Here is a 19,871-nt window from a genome sequence, read left to right as displayed (position 1 = left end):
AAAAAAAAAAAAAAAAAAGAAAGTAAAGAATAAAAGAATGGCTATTCCATTGGCAGAGAAGTGGCATGGGCTGCTTGACTGAGTATACTTATGGTTATTTTTTGATTATATGCTAAACAAGGGGTGGATTACTCATGGGTTTTCAGGGAAAGGAGGAGAGATTTCCCAGAACTGGGGGCCCCTCCCCTTTTTAGACCATATAGGGTAACTTTCGGATGTTGCCATGTTTATTAGTCCATTTTCATGCTACTATGAAGAAATATCTGAGACTGGGTAATATATAAAGGAAGGAGGTTTAATTGAGTCACAGTTCTGCATTGCTGGGAAGGTCTTAGGAAACCTACAATTACGGTGCAAGGCAAAGGAGAAGCAGGCACCTTCTTCACAGGGAGGCAGGACGGAGTGAGTGCAAGCAGGGGAAATGCCAGATGCTTATAAAATCATCAGATCTCTTGAGAACTTACTCACTATCGTGAGAACAGCATGGGGGAAACCATCCCCCATGATCCAATTATCTCTACCTAGTTCTGCCCTTGACATATGGGGATTATAGGGATTATAATTCAAGGTGAGATTTGGGTGGGGACATAGAACCAAACCATATCACCATGACATTTATAAACTATCCTGGCACTGGTGGGAGTGTCTTCTAGTATGCTAATGCATTATAATTGGCATATAACGAGCAGTGATGACGACCAGAAGTCACTTTCATCATCATCTTGGTTTTGGTGGATTTTGGCCAGCTTCTTTACCACATCCTGTTTTATCAGCAAGGTCTCTGTGACCTGTTTCTTCTGTTGACCTGCTATGTCATCCTGTGACTAAGAATGCCTATCCTTCTGGGAATGCAGCCCAATAGGTCTTGGCCTTATTTTGCCCAGCCCCTATTCAAGATGGAGTCACTCTGGTTCAAATGCCTCTGACACTCCTAAGTCAGGCTTTCAGTTATTTACAGTTCATTAAGTTAGGGCTCAAAGTCAGAAGGCAGCCTCAGGCCAAATTTAATTTAATTTAACAATTTATTATCCTGATTGGGGTGATGTATTGTGAGTATATACATATATCAACTCATCAAATTGTATACTTAAATATGTGCAGTTCATTGTATGTCAATAAAGCTGCTTTTAAAAAAAAGTTATTACTGTTAGTAATATGCCAGATACTATGGTTCTCAAACAACATACCTCCCTTAGTAATCTTATTCAAACTCACAATTACCATCCATACTCTGATGTTTCTCAAATATGCCTCTCCAGCCCAGGCCATTCTGCTAAGATTCAGACCTGTTAATCCAGCTGCCTTAACATGGCCACTTATCAGTTCCACAGGCACCCTAATTCAGCATGCCCAAGGCAGAATTTTTGATATTCCCCCTTCACTTGATTTTTCTCTCACATATCCCAGCACAATGAATGGCAACACCATCTGCCCAGCTGTGAAAATGACCCAGTCACAATTTTGATTTCTTCTCCCTCATCTCCAACAACACACCAAATGCATCGTGAATCCCTCCACTTCACACCTACATTACATTAATCCAAACTACCCATCACTTCTCTGGCAACAGTCTACTAATCAGTCTTCTTGCCGCCAAACTCACTGTTAGAGTTCACATACACAAAGCAGCCAGAGATTTTAAAATACAGACATGATCTTTCCATTCCCCAGATTAAAATATTTCAGAAACTTCTCATTCCCTTGGGATGAAGTGGAAACTCTTCAACATGAGTCACACACACAAGGTGGTCCCTATTTTTGTCCCGACTCCCCTCTAAAATGGTCATCTCTTGCCACTTCCCTTCTCACCCTCCTAGCTCCAGTCATAGTTAAAACTGGGGGCATTCGCAGCAGTCTGAAATGGCCGTTCAGCTCCTGTTCTTTATTCAACGGGTGGCCTCACAGCAATAATGAACAGTGGTAGCACAGGATAAAAAAGCAGGCAAAAGCAATTTTATCAAGTTCCTATTTCAGTCAGAGGTTCTTGTTGTATAGGCAAAGTAGGAAAAAAGAAACACAAAGATGACTTTGGTGGAACTATTTCTAAAGGAAAATGCATTTTTATGTTTTCACCAAGCTATCGGCCCCTCTGGATTTTAATATTATAGTGGGGTCATAACAAGCATTTCCTCTATTGTTGGCTTTACACAGATGCAAAGTGGTGCTCAGGAAGCTGGGAAACTGATGAATAGTTGGTTTGATGTATTTGAATCATTCAGCACTTTGAGTTAAATGTGCATATTCTGTTCAAAATAGACAATGGGGAGGGGCAGTCCCCTCTTTCCCTCTCTAACTTGCATAACATCAGGCCTCACTGCTGTAACTAATGAGTATTTAGAAGTAAAGGCTCCTACTGATTCCAGCGAGTCATTAATTCTCTGCTTGCAGAGCTGCTGTGGAGTTTTTCATTGGCCACATTTTTTTTAGCTTTTACCAAGTTGCTTCTGAACAGCAGTGCTGACCCCTAGGCTCGTGTGCATACCACACACAAGACACATAATGGGCTTGAAAGTTCCCTTGCAAGGAATTTTACTGGGGACCGGGAACAAATTACAAAGAAGATGCATATTCCAACCACTCTGTTGACAAAGCTATCTCAGAACTCTTAGTTTTAGGGAACTTAATTAACCTTGAATGAAAATGTATATTTAAACCAATATATATAACCTGGTAGAATAAGGAGAGGAGGTAAGTTACAAAATTCTCTTAAACTAATTGCACAGTCAGCCCTACCCTTTGTAATAATGTTTGCTCCATTATCGCTCCAGGTTTATTGTTTTCTAAATAGACTCATTGATCTTGCCTCAGTGGGCTTTCCATTTTTACACATTACATTCTCTTGGGAACTGAAAAGCATTGTGTCTCTGAAGATGCTCAGTCAACTTGAAGAAACTCATTTTCGAAAAGGTCTTAACCCGCCTTCAACTTGAAGCAATTCAGACTTTGCCCAAACCAACATCAGGGCAGAGACGCATCACCCTTGTATATGTTTCCACCATCACTGGGAAACTGTTTGTCTGAAAAGTCATTTACAGACCATTTTTTAAGGGTATTTAAAATTCAGGGATCTACATTCATAACTAAAATGAATGTACATGTAATTGGGAGCATGGCACTTCATTATAATGGATTCTGCATTATTCAATAACATAACTACTTTGTGGAAGGCCCTACTGTTTCTTTATGACTCCAACTACTAAGCTTAGAGCAAAATCATAATGTGTGGTGGAAGGAAAGGAGAAAGAAGAAATAAGTGGAAAAGGCTAGGAAGCAACCCCAACTCAAGATAAATCCAAGTTGGACAGGCAAGAGTTTTGTATTTTGTATTTATTTGAGATTCCATTTTACTCATCAATAATTCCCTATTTGAAAGAAGGGAGGGCAATTTAAACATTCTAAACTCATGACTGAGGGGTCTATAAAGCTTAGAAGCTCTACAACCCCAAACAACCAAACTTCAAATACTCAAGTGTTTAAAAAAATAGCAAGAATAGTGTATTTGTCAGTAATTGCATCAAAAGCAATACAGGAAACAAAGTGGGCAAAATGCTCATTATAACGCTTGAAAGTTACGAAGCTCTGTATCTCCCCTCTGTTGTCTAAACTTTTAACCATTTTAGTAAGCTTAAGCTAAAGTCAACCAATAGACTTACTCATATTACTTTTCAAGTGGTTAGGTAAAAACAGTAACAAAAGGCAAATAAGCACTGCAAATTAATCCTCTGCTGGCGACACCATACCTCGCAACAGTGCCTCCGTAAACCACTTAATGTGAACTTCAACAGCTTTTAATAAGTTTTGTATGAAAAGACATGATTTGATTTGGGGTATCAAACGGCTTTATCAATCATTCCTACAGTTCCAAGAATACTAAAAAACAATTAGTTCTTAGGACAAAAGGTTTGCCTGTATTAAACTTCAACTTACCCAGACATCCAAAGGTGGCACTTGCTTCTTCATCAAAATGAGATCACGTTAGCAGCTGAAAATATAAGTATATGGAAAGGTTGTGAAACTTCTTTCAAATTATTACCCTGGAACAATGACAATAGTTGGGATTTCTCTTTTGCAGAGGGAAGAGAAGAGGCAGAAATTCTAGCCCTCCACCCCCAAAGATTTTAGTCTCGGGATTTATTTGTGCTGAAAACCAGAGTTATCTACTGCTTGAAACCTAAGCAGAATGCATCAGCATTTTGGGACCACCTGGGACCAAAGGGGGCTGGGAGACTTCCAGATGGATTGTAAGACAATTCACTGATATTTACATAACGAGAATAAATGTTTTTCCTAAGATAGCATTTCCCTTCAGTGTCTTGAGACCACCAGCAAAAGAGGGAGGTACAGAAATTCTATTACATTAATAGTCTTTGCTTTTATGGCTTTGGCATTTATTAACTAGTGGGAGCTGTTTATTGGGTCATAAACTTTACTAATGGGGATATTATCTCTAAATTATAAATCTTGTTCAGTATATGATTTAGTTATAAAAAGAATAATTATTTAAAGTGTCTGTATGGCTGCAATGTATCATGTTTATCGGCATGAAACCTATAATGGCCATTTCATTGCTAATTGTGGGCTTGATCCAGAAACAGCCAGGGCAGTAACACACATCTATGCAATAGAATGAGCAGTGTCACCCCACAAGCTCAGGAGCATTGTCATTGGTTTGCTTCCTTTCTTTTTATCCCCCCACTTCTCAAATGAACTATATTATGAGCCTCTACAAGGGCTAAATTATCTACATATTTAAACTCTTGAAGGAAAGACAACTGACTGAAGAGTTGAATAGGTAAGTGACGAATGTGTCAGCTTGAAAAGTTCCAGGAAAGTGTCATCCTTCTAAAAGCTTGCTCTTTGGGGAATGAAAAATCTTAAAGTGACAAAATGGCTTGGCACTGTCAGTTGCCTTAAAAAAAAACCTGGGACAAAAATCAAGTAGTCAAATTTAGGTTTTATGGTAGATAGTTTTAGTATATAAATTGAGGATACTAGTTTAGTGTTAAGTCCTGAAAGGGTGGGGGTGGGGAGAAGCATCTATTCTAACAATAGCACATGTGGAATTATCATAGGTTTCCATATAGAAATAGTTTCTTGATTAACTTCAATTTTTAAAAAATGAAAGGACCACTGTTGTCGAGAGCAAATTGGTACATTTGAGTGCCAAGAAGCCAGCAAGACACTGCCGCAAATGTGGAGTGAAAGAATGAGTCCGAAGGGTCCCTTGAGAAGTCATCAGCTCCTCTTCTTCTCAAAGTAGTCCCTGAAAGGTAAATGGTGCAGGTCCTTCTTGAGAGGCCTCCATTGTCTCCGAGAACACCAGGGAAATGGATTGATGATACATAGCACCCAACACTGAACAACAGATAGGCTGGGATAGACTTCTACGCTGAATTCCCAGAAGTACATGGCTGTGGGTTTTAATCAAATGTATAGTATATGACAAGAGTTCCATTGAAGAAAAATAAAAATAGAACTAGAAAAATGCAGTGGGGGAAATGTTGTAGTTTCTGAATATTTAAATCTCTAGGGTGGGGTGGGTGGGATGTGTGTATAAAACAAACCAAAAAAAAAAAAAAATCTCAAAATCTTCAGCATTCACATTCCTAAATATTTTAGACATAATAAATTTTGGTCATACTATAATTATATACACATGTATATATTCCTAAGCTAACGAGATGACTTTAGATAGAAAAAAGGGTATTAAAAATATAAATACTGCATATGTTCCCATTTCTTTCCCAAGTATGTGTGTGTGTCGAGGGGAGGTTCTTTTTCTTTCCATAGCTTTACTAAGTTCAAAAGATAAACATTTTTACTCTAGAAAGGTTTAAGAATTATTTTGATGAGGTGAGTTGCTAGAAAACTTAATTATATAAATAATAAACATGTCAAAAAGATTTCAAAAATGTTTAATAGAATCACAACTTATTGCTGTGATATAATTTGATTTTATATTGTCATGTATAACCATCAAAATTCATTTTCTGTTCATATAGTAATGAATCAAATTATGTTTGATGAAAAATTATCAGATTTTTGGTATTAATAAATCATACATATAATAAAAATACTCAACATGTTTCAAAATGGCATTTTAAATAGTACTAGTACGTCAGCAATACAATATGATGTCCTGAAAAACATGACAAAATAAGATTAATTGTGGTTTATGGATTCCCATTCAATATAAACCTTGTTTCTTTTTTGTTTTTAATGAAATTATATCTACTAAAGTAAATGTGGCAAAATTAGAGAAGTAAATCCAAAAGAATTGACCAAAACTGGCATGGTTATTCCTCCTCTAAGCCAACCGTATCCTTCAAAAAGGTAAAGTAGTCAATGTTTTTCGCAGGAATAGGTGATGGCATCCCAAGCCAAACATCTTCACATCTCTAGAAAAAAAAAAAACAACAAAAATTGATACGATTAGAGCCACATTTCAAAGTAGAGTTTTGCAAATTCAACACCAAACAGTTTATATTCAAAGTGAAAATTTGTACCATCTTCTTTAGGTTCATAAGTACTTTGTGGTAGACTGGATACTTGTTCTTGATTCTTCATTGCCTGCCTGTATAAGAATTATGCACCCACACTCTTTGTCATATGACTCTATAGAACCTCCCATGGAGTAAGAAGAGTGTATTTTCCTGTTCCTTTGATACGGGGTGGGCCACATGACTAGCTTTGACCTATGTACTGTTAGCAGACATATCATGAACAGAGGCTCCAGCGTGCTGGCATCATTTGGCTTGGTCTTCCATGCCTCTGCCATCACCGTAAGAAGAACATGGCCCAGGATACTGTTGTTCTTAGAATGACCAAGGTAGATCAGACCAGGCTGGACTTGTAGACTAAGAGCCAAGCTCAGCTGAATCCACCCATGCTTGACTGACCTACATGCCCACAGACAAGAAAAAGAAATGTGTTTTGTTGTGAACCACTAAAATTTAAGGAGTTGTTATTTGGCATTATTACAGTGATAGCTCCTCCCATACTTTCTTTTTTTTAAGACAGAGTCTCACTCCATCACCAGGCACCAGGTTGGAGTACAGTGGCACGACCTCGGCTCACTGCAACCTCCGCCTCCTGGGTTCAAGTGATTCTCGTGCCTCAGCCTCTGGAGTAGCTGGGATTACAGGCACATGGCACCACGCGTGGCTAACTTTTGTATTTTTAGGAGAGATGGGTTTCGCCATACTGGCCAGACTGGTCTGGTCTTGAACTCCTGGCTTCCAGTTATCCGTCCACCTTAATCTCCCAAAGTGCTGGGATTACAGGCATGAACTGCCACCTAAAGAACGCAATTTTTAAAATACAAACTGTTAGCTATACGTTGCTTGGTTACTGTTTCTTCAGGAAACAATGAAAAGAACGCTGGATCACTCACAGTATGATCCTGCCAATAAGCCACTTTATGTGTATACACATACACACACAGATGCACATTTTCTTTAATATGTAATACATAAATATGTGTGTATATATACACACAAACTCTTTGCGTATGCTGCAATAGTTAATTAATATCAACAGGAGGCAAGGTCCATACATACAGTTGCTTATTTCTACTGTCAAGATTGAAATATGACTGTCAAGGTTAATTGTTGTATATATGTATATTAATATTAGTATCCAGAATCACAAGGTGTCAGACACATAGGTAAAGGCTCAGTAATTTGATGTGATAGAATTTTGGAAGCCAGCTGATTAAGTGGTGTTTCAGTTGGACCTTATGGGATGCAAAGCAGTTCAGCAGAGGGTTAAGGGTCGTGAAGGATGTTCCAGGCATAGGCAAAAGCATAAGCAAAGGCCTAGAGATCTAAAACCTATTTTAAAGAAAGGGTGAGTAGAGCAGTGTGGATTGTGGCATATGGTACAAAGTGGCAAGAGAGATGGTTAGAAGGAGAAGCTGGGGCCAAACTTCTGACCTTCTGTGCTAGTTTATACTTGAGGCTGTGGTTAGGGGAAGTCACTGGTAGGTCTTGGCCAGGGAAATGACAGCAATCTGATTAGAAACCGATGAGCTAACTTGCTGGATGTACAGAGAATGAAATGAAGTAAGAAAATCAATCTGGAGGTGAATGCAATAATACCACGAAAAGATGACTATGCCGTAACCAGGGCAGCTGAAGCAGGCATGGAGAACAGGAGCTACCTCTGAGAGAGGCTGCTGCAGGAGAATGTGAAACAGCTAGAAGGGGATCAATTTGAAATGGTGACAAAAGAAAGGTATAGTGCTATAGGTTGAATTGTGTCCCCCCCAAAAGAGGTATGTGAAGTCCTAACCCCTTGTACCTCAGCATGTGACCTTGTTTGGAAATAGGGTTTTTGCAGATGTAATTAGGTAAATTAAGATGAGGAAGATGAGGTCATACTGGAGTAGGGTGAGCCTCTAATCCAACATGACTGGCCTCCCTATAAAAAGACAGCCAGGTGAAAACAGAGACACACCGGGGGAACACCAGGTGACCAAAGAGGCAGAGATTAGTTTTGCAGCTGCAAACCAAGGAACACCAAAGACTGCCAGCAAACCATCAGAGTCTAGGAAGAGGCAGGGAAGGAATCCCATACAGGTTTGAGAGACAGCGTGGCCCTGTTGACACCTAGATTTTGGACTGCTAGCCTCCAGAACTATGGAAGAATAAATTTCTATTGTTTTAAGCAACTCAGTTTGTGGTATTTCATGTGGGCATCGCTAGGAAACTAATATAGGTATGGATGGTTCTAAGAATTCTAAATTTAGTAATAGTTGACAGTGTCTGTTATTAGTTTTCTGGGGCTGCCATAACAAAGTACCACAAAGTAAGTGGCTTAAAGTAACAGAAATTTATTCTTTCACAGTTCAAGAGGACAGGAGTCCAACATCAAGGTGTTGGCAGCCTTGGATCTTTCTGGAGGCTCTAAGTGGGAATTTATTGCATGCCTCTTTCTTAGCTTCCGGTGATTGCTGGCAGTTGTTCGTTGGCTTGTAGGCACACCACCCCAGCTTCTGCCTCCAACTTCACATAGTGTTCTCTGTGTATATCTCAATGTCTTCATGGGGCTTTCTTATAAAGTCACCAATCACAGCATTTAGGGTCCACTCTGATCCAGTATAACTTCATTTTAATTAATTACATCTGCAAAGACTATTTAGAAATAAGGTCACATTCTGAGGTTTGGGGTAGACATGACTATTGGAGGGGACAATATTCAACCTAGTGTAATATCATAAGGAAAGCACGAAGAGTTTAAAAACATTTTTAGTAGGAAAACAAGGCTCAGAGGGAAATTCTAACTTCAGTTGTGGTCATTTTTTCTTTCAGTTGTCCATGGGACATCAAGGTGAAGATTCTGTTAAACATCTGTTTTTTGTGATTTTTTTGTTTTGTTTTGTTTTTGTTTTTTGAGACAGAGTTTCACTCTTGTTTCCCAGGCTGGAGTCCAGTAGCATGATCTTGGCTTACTGAAACCTCCGCCTCCCAGGTTCAAGTGATTCTCTTGCCTCAGCCTCCCGAGTAGTTGGGATTATAGGCATGTACCACCACACCTGGCTAATTTTCTATTTTTAGTAGAGATGGGGTTTCACCATGTTGGCCAGGCTGGTCTTGAACTCCTGACCTCAGATTATCCACCCACCTTTGCCTCCCAAAGTGCTAGGATTACAGGCATGAGCATGGTGCCCGGCCTCTGGTAAACATCTGTAAATATGGTTCTATATAGCACAGAGTCAGAACTGTGCAAAAATACAGAAGTCACTGGAATATGAGTGATACGTAAAACTATGACAATTGATAACACTGCCATAGAATCAGAAGAGAACTAAGTACCAACATCGCTAATTCAAGTGTAAAACCTTAATTTAAGAGATGATTTATGATGATGATGATGATGATGATAAACTAGTTGCAGATTTTTGCAGGGTTATAGATAGGAATCCTGTAATTACCTAGTAGTAATAAGAATAACAATACATTTATTGGATATTTACTACATGGCTGGTACTCTTTTAAGTGTTTTACATGTATCAGGTTATTTAATCATCACAGAAAACCCTGAAGAGGTAAGTATTATGATCATAATCTATTTACAGAAAAGGAAACTGAGACAGAAGGATTAAATAGATTATCTCAAGTCAAACTTCCAGTCAGTGGAGAAGCCTGGACTCTAATAACCTGGGCAGTGGAGCAGCAGAGCTGTGCTCATCTGAGGGGCTACCCTCCAAAGCCGAGAAGGGGAGGGGATCTATTCAGAAGCAGCTGGCTTTCGTCCTACGTAGCTACATTCGATCCTCACATTTCCAACCAGAAAAGTCAAGTAGAAAACACTGCAGTTCTTGAAGTGACACTACTATTCTCTCTCAAGGACGCTGCCTCTCAGAAGTTAAGCCCAAACCACCAAAGGGCAAAATGAAGAGGGAAATGACCATTTAGATGGCTGATGCCTAAACCAACTCCTAAGGGGTGTTTTGTACAATTCATACCACATGGAACTTGGTAAAACATCCTTCCTTACACCAAAAAGTAGTAAACCATTACAGACACACACACAAACACAAACACACACACACACACACATTAATTTTAATCAGTGAAGGCTAAGATCAATAGTCATCCAACTCCACTATTTAACATGTCCCCCAAAATTTTATTACAAAACTTACAGCAATATTTGCTCTTAAGTGATGTTTGTAAATTTAATCTCATTATAGAGGAATAGTACAAATCTATGACTTCAAAGTCACCATTCTCTAATAGTTTTTTAAATAAAAGTTTTCAATACAGAAATAATAAATTATGTAACTCATATAAAATGATGAAATTATTTGGGGAATAGATCTTCTTATGAAATAGGTCACTACTAGAAGATCCTGCCTCATAGCTTATTAGGTAGCAAAAGCGGTTTTGTTTTTGTATCTTTTGAGCAAGGAATTGTGATTTAAATGCTGACAATAAAGAAAATAATAGAACTTACAATGCAATCATGACAACTCAAGAATTTGGAGATTAGATCAGATTTGTTAGCAACTTGGACACAATGAAACTCAAATACCCATGAAATTTGGAATTAAGGATAATTTAAGATGGAAAGATAACGATAATCCATTTCTTTAAATCCTGACCACTTTAAACTCCATGGCTCTCACAAAGCTCTCCTGATTACTCCAGCCCCATTGTGCTCTTTCATTTGAATCAATACCACTTCCCTTGATTATTTTTCCTTTTGTCACTCTTCCTTAAGTTCCAGGTAGGAGTGACTTTCTGTCCAAATATTTCATAAATGCCACAGGCATATTAGCAGTGCTGTGAGTCCATCTATTGCCAACCACCAATTTTAGGGAGATTTTCACAGTTATTGGCTTAAAATGGACTAATGGAATTGAAATTGGGACCAAAGGAAGGTTAGGAAACAGGGGAAGTTTCCAAGGCTCAGAGGATAGGGTGATGCATCAATAAAGTAGAGGGAAAGGTACCTTCTTCATAATTTTGTCTATAATTGGATCTACTTAAGGAATCTCATGGCCAGCCCCATGGCCAGCCCCTAAAATGAAGACATTTTAGGCAACATAAGAAATCCACATATTACCACTGCCTAATTGTACTTTCTAATAAATCTGAAAGTGTTCCAAATGTTATAGAATCTTTATGAAAATATAGGAAGTGAGTTAAAATACTGTCTTCATTTAGTTTTTTTTTTTTTGTTTTTTTTTTTTTTTTTGTTTTTTTTTTTTTTTTTTTTTTTTTTTGAGATGGCGTCTCACTCTGTTGCCTAGGCTGGGGTGTAGTGGCACCATCCCGGCTCACTGCAATCTCCACCTCCCAGATTCAAGCAATTCTCTGCCTCAGCCTCCTGAGTAGCTGGGATTACAGATGCCCAACACCACACCTGGCTAATTTTTTTTTTTTTTTTTTTTTTTTTAGTAGAGATGAGATTCCACCATTTTGGCCAGGCTGGTCTTGAACTCCTGACATCATGAATCACCTGACTCAGCCTCCCAAAATGCTGGGATTACAGGTGTGAGCCACGCCGCACCCAGCCTCATTGACTTTTTACTAATCCTACCATACAATGCAAAGAAAACTCGTATCATATGGCTTTCCCAGCAGTGCATATCAGTTTTAAGTGGAAATAACTGCATGGTACTTTTTACAACAGGAGGAGTCATCCACAGAAGTTGATCCCACCCATTCCAGGTGAGGACAAGCCTGCTTGTATCTCTGTAAAACGGATTCCCCGGGCAGTGCAGGTTTGGAATTTGGGGTCTTAACTGTCTATGTGTAGTGGGCTCTGCCACTACCTCTTCTAATCCCCTCACCCTTTCCACTCTAGAGCATACCAGCCTGACTTCCAACTGCCAGCACCTGCATTCCTTTGCCCTTGGGCTTCTCTTTAGCCTCTGAGGCTTGCTTTGGCTGTCCCTGTGGGCAGCCACAAGTGCCAGGGAATTATTTTCATTCCTCCACTTCAAGAGCAGCTCTCAAACAATGACTGATGGGAGTTGATGGATGAATACCGCAGCTCCCTCACACTTTGGATGGGATGACTGTAAAGTGTCAGTGTTTCCCAGTTGCATTAAGCTCTAATCATTAGGTCAGGTGTGGGGGCTCACACCTGCAATTCTACCATTTGGGGTGGCGGAGGCAGAGGATCACTTAAAGCCAGGACTTCTGAACCAGACTGGTCAACATAGTAAGATCCCGTCTCTACAAACGAGAAAAAAATAGCGGGGTGTGGTGGTGTGGGCCTGTAGTCCCAGCTGCTTGTGAGGCTGAGGTAGAAGGATTTCTTGAGCCAAGGAGTTCAAGGCTGCAGTGGGCCATGATCGTGCCACTATACTCCAGCCTGGGTGACAGAGTGAGACTCTAACTCAAAACAAAACCCTCAGTCATCTACATCATCTACATTTGTAACTGGTTTGCTAATATGCCTTTAGTAACTCCTTCCCTTTCCTTTCTCACTCTCCCACTCCCTTACTAGTGTTTTCACTCCTCCCCATAAAATGATTTACATTTAGATCTTTGTCTCCAAGTCTGCTTCTAGAGGAAGTCAGATGTAGATTCTATGGAATTTTGCATTGATCAAAATTAAGACTATGTCTAAGAAAGTCACAGCACAGCTTGAAACAAAGCACCTTCCTGACAAACTGGATAGATCCAGAGCCTCCAAGTGACTTCCAGATAACTCAAAAGACAGCACCCAAATCTCAGACCAAAATTTGATGTAATCTGGAGCATAAACAATACATGCCACATAGTGTTTTCTGGAAGAAGGAAGAACCATGAAATACAGAGTGAAATTCAAAGATACAAAAATCATGATTCTAAAATGTCTGGGAATCATTGTCTCCAAGAAGGCCCTATGATATCTTCCAAGCTGGCTGTCACTCGAGGCACTTAAGATGTCAAACAAGTTGGCAATAAATTGCTCGTTCATCAGCGGTGAAAAAACGTAGCTGCTGATCTGTAAAACTGCATACCCTTGAAATGGGAAGCTAAGATGGCACTGGATGAAAACCCAGTAAACAGCAGCTGCCCAGTGAGAATAGCAAAGCTGTGTGTGAGCTAATGGGCCCTAGATTTATTTGCTTTGACATTTTTAAAAGGAAATTTAATTGGATTATGTCTCCTTCTAGTTTAAAATTTTCTACTGTAATACTGGCCACCAGATGCATGAGGGGAAAAGATCGGGAGCCAATTAAATTCCATGCTTCACTGAAACAAGGTTATTTTTATTCCTCCCAAATGCAAGGCAGATAGAGTCATGTTAGTGATTTCACCATGTTACTACCCTCCACTCACTAGGAAAAGGATATTTCTATGAGAAATGCCTATAAATTGATAGAAAAGGCCAGTAGTGTATATAGTATTAAAATTGTGGTTTTCTTAGATTTTCTCCCTTCGAATAAGGTTAAGAAGACTTTAGAAGTAATCTAATTAGTTTGACAAAAATCATAACAGCAATTACATTTAAGCAAATCAAATTGAAATAAACTTGGAGAAGAGGATTTTGCGAATATTACATGACATAATCAAGAGCATTCTGATAACATGAGGAAAAACTCATATATAAAGCCAGGAGATTAGCTTAGATTTCTATACATTTCTGTCTTTACAGCAATGTCAATATTTCATGATTGCTTCCCCCTTCCCTAGACAAAGCTTCAAAAAGTTGTCATCTGTGTGTGAGTTGTAGCTAAAAGACAGGTGTAATTTCCAAACAGGAAAACTTTCCTTGGAAGTGCAATGCAGGGCAAGTAAAATTTTCAAGGAGATGTGGACTTTTGAGCTTCAATGATAGTCTTATGTGTACAATTCAAGTGGACATCACCCGATGCTGTAGATGAAAGTGGATTCCAGGAGTATCATTTCCTACTAGGTTATTGCTCTGTGTTAGGTCATCAGTATGTATTTGCCAGTTATTTTTTAAATCTAAGAGGAGTGGTTCACAACCTTTTATTTCAACTGTTATATTCAACCACAAATATTAGAAATAACTTTACTTATTTAAAAAATTGGCGCTGGCCCTGACTATTTAATCCTTAACATTAGGAATATGCTTCCTATCTATAAATTGGGAATAATACTTATTCTTGCAAGATTGTTGGGACAACAAAATGTCACAGATTATTCCACGCTCTAAATACCAAAAGGAGATTCTCAACAAGGTGGGTGTCCAAAGATGTATCCCAAGGTGTACCCAACTGCCCCCTACTTCCTGCTGCCAAGGCCCTATATCATCCTATTGTGAAAGACAGTGCTTTAGAGCTGACTGCTAATGCGTCTGCAGTTATGATGTTCATAAAACGAAGCCACATCCAATTTTTCTGAGAAATGTCAAAAGATAAGACGCCAGTCACACAGTGTAAGTTATAAAGTTTATATGAGAACCAATTTCGTGTTATTTTTTAAAACGTGACTTCTGAGATTAACCAGACAGGCTCTAAACAGTGGGACCTATTCTGCCAGTTTTATAGCTACCATCTGCGGGTAAACACAATAGAATGGAAATGGGGTCTCCAGGCCATGACAGCACCAGGGCAACATGCAGAGACACAGATAGTCACATAATGGAGTGAGAGTTAAATTACAGCCCCACGGCTCACCATGGGCTACTGAGGGGCTAGGCAGAGGGATAACCAAGGGAGCCCAATGAGAATCCAGGCTACACGCTATTGGCTACAGGCCATAGTCAACAGTCATGATGGATGACAGCTTACATCCAACCAATTTTTTAGGAAAAACCTGTCACCAAAGGGCAGTAGGACTAATCAAAGCTAAACTAGCTATACTATAGTACTCTTTAAATTCTCCTTGTTTGTTGTTGACCCCTATTCTTACTAGCTGAGGCCACCTAACTAGCACATGTAGGGGAGCCAGGTGGCTCCTGTGAGTCCAGGGGACTGGTCCTCAAATCCAGCAGACCAAGCCCCAGAAGCAGTTAATATAGACCTGGCTTTATATCCTGACTGTGGGGCTTGTTCTGAGCTCAAGGCTTTATTCTGGTAACAGACTGTGCTGGATCCGTCTCCATTTGCCCCTCAAGATCCATTCTTTGCCCTTTTCACTCCGCTTTCTGCCCTGGGAGATCAGCTCTGTGGATTGCATCACTCCTCAAGCTTCCTTGCTCTCTGCTTCTGGGTGGGTTCAGCCAATGTGAAGCAGCATCAGGAGATCAGAAAACCGGAGAAGCAAGAGGTCAGAGTATAGATTTCACTTCCCTTCACTCTGTTCCCTCCCTGCCAGGCCATGGTTTGGGGGTGGCTATAATGGCTACACTCCTCTACCTGCAGCTATAGTTGCAGCTCCTCTGCTGGGCTCCAATAACACCAATCCCTCCCTGCTTCTCCCGTTCTTGCCAGTCCCTGAGTACTCCACTCCCTTGCTTGGTTCCCTTAACCCTACCCACCCTGTCAACAGTCCCTTTATCAAATCCATCTCCAGGATCCCTTTGAGTATGCTGCATGTTTTCTGCTGTAACCTCACGGGTATGGGGACTTAGCCAGCTCTGTCCCCTTGACAGGATAAAAGCTTGGTCTGAGCCTGCTGAGTGGCTCCCTCTGATTGCCGAACGGTGCTAACTTCTAGATTCCCCATCACTATGCTCACTGTTTTGGAGGGATGCCTTGCTAGAACTTCCTTCCAATCTCAAGTTTTGTGAACCAGACCCCTACTCAGCCTGTGGCTGGCTGAAGCCTGTGGTCTTCTTCCTGGTTCCTGGCCTCTCCCTTCTTGCCCCATGGTGGTTAGTCACACTAGACTGGGAAGGTGTCCCAAACTTCCACCCATAACATTCATCCTATCCATTCACGCTGATGCAGACAGAATTACAGCTGAATCTAGTACTGAGGCCTACTGAGCTTTCATCAGCCAATAAATTTTTTTCACTTCTCAGTAAGATTCCCAGTCCAGAAAAGAGATCCTGCTGATGACAATATTCAGCCCAGGAGTAAAAATATCCAGGTTCCAGGTGATGGCCTGTGCTGGTAACTTCTACAGAGCTGTCCATAACACCTCTGAAACTTTAGTCTGAGCCAGCCTGTCCAGCTCATATACTGGAGGAAGGGTGCAGCTTCCCAACCGTGGGACCTGTATCTGGGCCATGCTTCCACATAGGAGCTCAGCCTGCCATTCCTTTCTCTCAAAAGGTATCTACTCTCATCACTTCACACTCAGGGCTGGGGTGCTTTCACAACCTGATGGATATTACCCTGAAGCCCTACATGTGACTGGCTATGGAAAACTCCCCAAATGTTGGCAATCCCCAAAGTCATAACTGAGAGGTTTTCTTATCCAGTTGCATCCCCAGGACCTATACATCTGGTCTGATTCCACCATGGCCTCTTATGGCAAAACCACTCTCCTATCAGATCCCTACTGTGAATGGAAGATCAGACAATAACCAGGGAACCAGCTGGGGAGGAGGCTGTCACACTGCCAGGCTCTCAGTTGATACCAAGAACAGTCAACAGGGATTTCAACAGTAGTTGGTTGCCAAGCTGTGATGTACCATCCAGAATCCCCTTGAGGAGGAGCTTGGTGGCCCAGCTGCTGGGAGTCCCCTTCATGGATTTCCTCAGCTACAAACGTCTTGGCTGCAGAGAGCCACTCTGCACAAAGTCATATCTTTTCTTGAACCAACCCACTGGGACAAAGGCCAGGCCATTCTGGCCCAACTCAGGACAACTCTGAAAAGACATGCTAACTCCAGAACTCCCTATGAGTCAGCCAAAGCTATCTTTGGGCTTGCATCGCAGTTCAACTTTTCCCTCTGCCTACTCTTATTTCTTTCCCCTATCTTCCATGGGAATTGATCCCAAGGACACTCCCAAATAAACATCCTACACACTAGACTCCATCTGCTTCCTGGAGAACCTAACCTGTCACAAACTGTGACCCAGCAGTGTTTCAGGGCATTATTCAACATTATTAATAACATTTGAGCACACTTACATGGGTCAGTAGATATTATACTTTTTGCTACTGTATTCTACTGTATAAACTATTCAACATTGTGCTCAACCCAGTCATGCTAATATTTTCACGAGATTATAGACTGACTGATAACATTCCCAAGCTATTTTATGTCTTCTTTATGAAATAATAACAAGCTTATCAGTACCAGAGTGCTTTGAACTCTTTGGAATCTAGTTAAGTTCTCATTGGTGAAATTGATCAGGTAGCATTTCATGTCTATTTTATTATTTTTTTAATTGGCTGAAAAAGAATAGTCCTTTCTTCCAGGTGGGGTGACTCACGTCTGTAATCCCAGCATCTTGGGAGGCTGAGGTGGGTGAATCATGAGATCAAGAGATTGAGACCATTCTGGCCTAAGTGATGAAACCTTGTCTCTACAAAAAATATAAAAGTTAGCTGGGCATGGTGACACGTGCCTGTAGTCCCAGCTACTTGGAAGGCTGAGGCAGGAGAATCACTTGAACCCGGGAGGTGGAGGTTGCAGTGAGCCGAGATCACGCAACTGCACTCCAGCCTGGCGACAGAGTGAGACTCCGTCTCAAATAAAAGAAAAAAAAAAAGAATAGTCCTTTCCATATGTCTCAAATGTCTCCTGCAGACTGGAATATTTCTAGGCTTTATCAGCAGAATTGATGAGACCCTATAAGTAAAGTTCTCACCATAAATGAATCGCAATTAGAAGAACCTAGTGCTGAAACAGAAGCTGTTTCTGATGTAATATTCCCAGCTTAGAACCATTCTCTTGCCACAGAATCATCCATCTTAACCTCAAAAGGGACTGCCCAGTCCCCTGAGTTGAAGAAAGTAAGACATCTCCATTTTACAAAAAATAATAGCATCTAACACTTAAGCCCTTACTCTGGGACAGGTATTGTGATAAGCGACTCATGTATATTGACTTCCTTAATCCTCACAACCCTAATGGAAGAATTATTCTTATCTCCATTTTTGAGATGGGAAAACCTGAAAGGTTGAGTAATTCGTTAAAAGTCACCCAGTTAGTTGATCATAGATCTAAGGATTTGAACTAGGGTCCCTGTGATTAGAGACCTTCTGTTCTACATTGCATCTCAAAAGCATCTGAGGTCCAGGGCTCAATACCTGTCCCAGTTGACAGAGTTGATAAGTGATGAAACTGGGGAGGAGTGATTAAAGGCAGAGTGGATCTTTGGCCTTCCCATGCAGTGACTACTCTTCTAGTGCGATGGCGATCTTTTTGTGGGTCATGAAATCAATTTAGTGGGTCATGAACAACATTCAAAAGAGAAAAAAAAGAGGTGGTGGGGAATGAGAAAAAGGAAAAGAAAAGAAAGGAAGAGAGAAATGAAAAAAGAAACGAATATGTCATACTGCACACATGTATTCAGAAAGTATTATTCTGTGAAACTTTTCTTCCATTATAAATGTGCATGCTGTGTTGTTATTAAAAAATAGCTTTCTTACTGTAGTTTGTAGTATAAAAAGATGATTAGCTTTCATTCAAACTCAATAGTCATAAGGAAATAAAAATTAAAGTAATAAAATACCATGTTTTCAGAGGCAAAATATGTAAAAACAAAACAAACCTGAATGCCTGTCAATAAAAAAAAGATTAATAAATTATATATTCACACTACAGCTATTAAGAATGCTATACACATTAAACTAGGAGAATTTCCCATGTTTAAGAAAGAAAAGCACACTGCAGATAAATGCATGTGGTATGATCTTATTTTCGTACAAGGCACGATGAAACAATGAAACCCCCAACACAGAGGTAAACATTTGGGTGGTGTATTGAGTGGAATGGAAGAGGAAAGAGAGAAGCAGAAAGTAAGGAAAAGAACTACAGAAGCTTATAGCAAAAATAAGTATGTCCTGTATATTCAGGGTCTCAAGGGCAATGGAGGACATACGCAAACTGAAAATCGGGAAGAGTTTAATAGAGTGACTAGCTACAAAGTTGTGCGAAGTGCTTAGAAAAACCAACAGGGGGTAGTCCCCTGGGCTTATAACAGCAGGGAGCCATTACTACCACCTGTGGCTGAAGGGGCACATGAGAGTGGTTACCAGAACCTGGAGTGGGCAGCCCTATAGAAAGAGCCTCTAGACAAGTGCTGTGGACTTTGGAAGGAGGAGGCCATCAATCTGCTGTGACTGGCAGGGAGGAAGAAGATTTCTCTCTGCTCTCACCCTCTAGTCTCCTGCTGGTGCATCCCACTGGCCAGCACAACTGGAGGCCAGAGGGCCAGGGGACCCACTGATGTGGCCTACAAAAGTCAGTTGCCAAGGATTGGTCTGGGCAGGGTTAGAGCATGGTACAGGGCTCTGGAGAGCAGTCCTAAAGGGACACTGGGGGAGATGCACCCAATACAGAGTACTAGAACATTCAGTGAAAAGGTAGAAGAATATAAATCCCATCTACCATGTTTT

The 19,871-nt window shown here is 40.5% G+C and overlaps 1 protein-coding gene across 3 annotated transcripts in view; it reads right to left on the bottom strand.

Annotated features, from left to right (window-relative positions):
• Positions 1-3,821: 3,821 nt before the first annotated feature.
• The window catches only part of EFHC2 (EF-hand domain containing 2), a 193,649-nt gene continuing 177,599 nt past the window's right edge, over positions 3,822-19,871 (bottom strand). For all 3 annotated transcript variants that reach the window (XM_017502055.2, XM_017502056.2, XM_037729057.1), the window contains one exon: positions 3,822-6,398. In XM_017502055.2, the coding sequence (XP_017357544.1) occupies positions 6,297-6,398 (102 nt within the window). In that variant the 3' untranslated portion in view covers positions 3,822-6,296. The remainder of the gene's footprint in view (positions 6,399-19,871) is intronic.

This window comes from Cebus imitator, unplaced genomic scaffold (genome assembly GCF_001604975.1).
Source record: "Cebus imitator isolate Cc_AM_T3 unplaced genomic scaffold, Cebus_imitator-1.0 Scaffold289, whole genome shotgun sequence".
NCBI lineage: Eukaryota > Metazoa > Chordata > Mammalia > Primates > Cebidae > Cebus > Cebus imitator.
The sequence above is the reverse complement of the archived record's forward strand: the minus strand, read 5'-3'. Positions and strand labels throughout refer to the sequence as shown.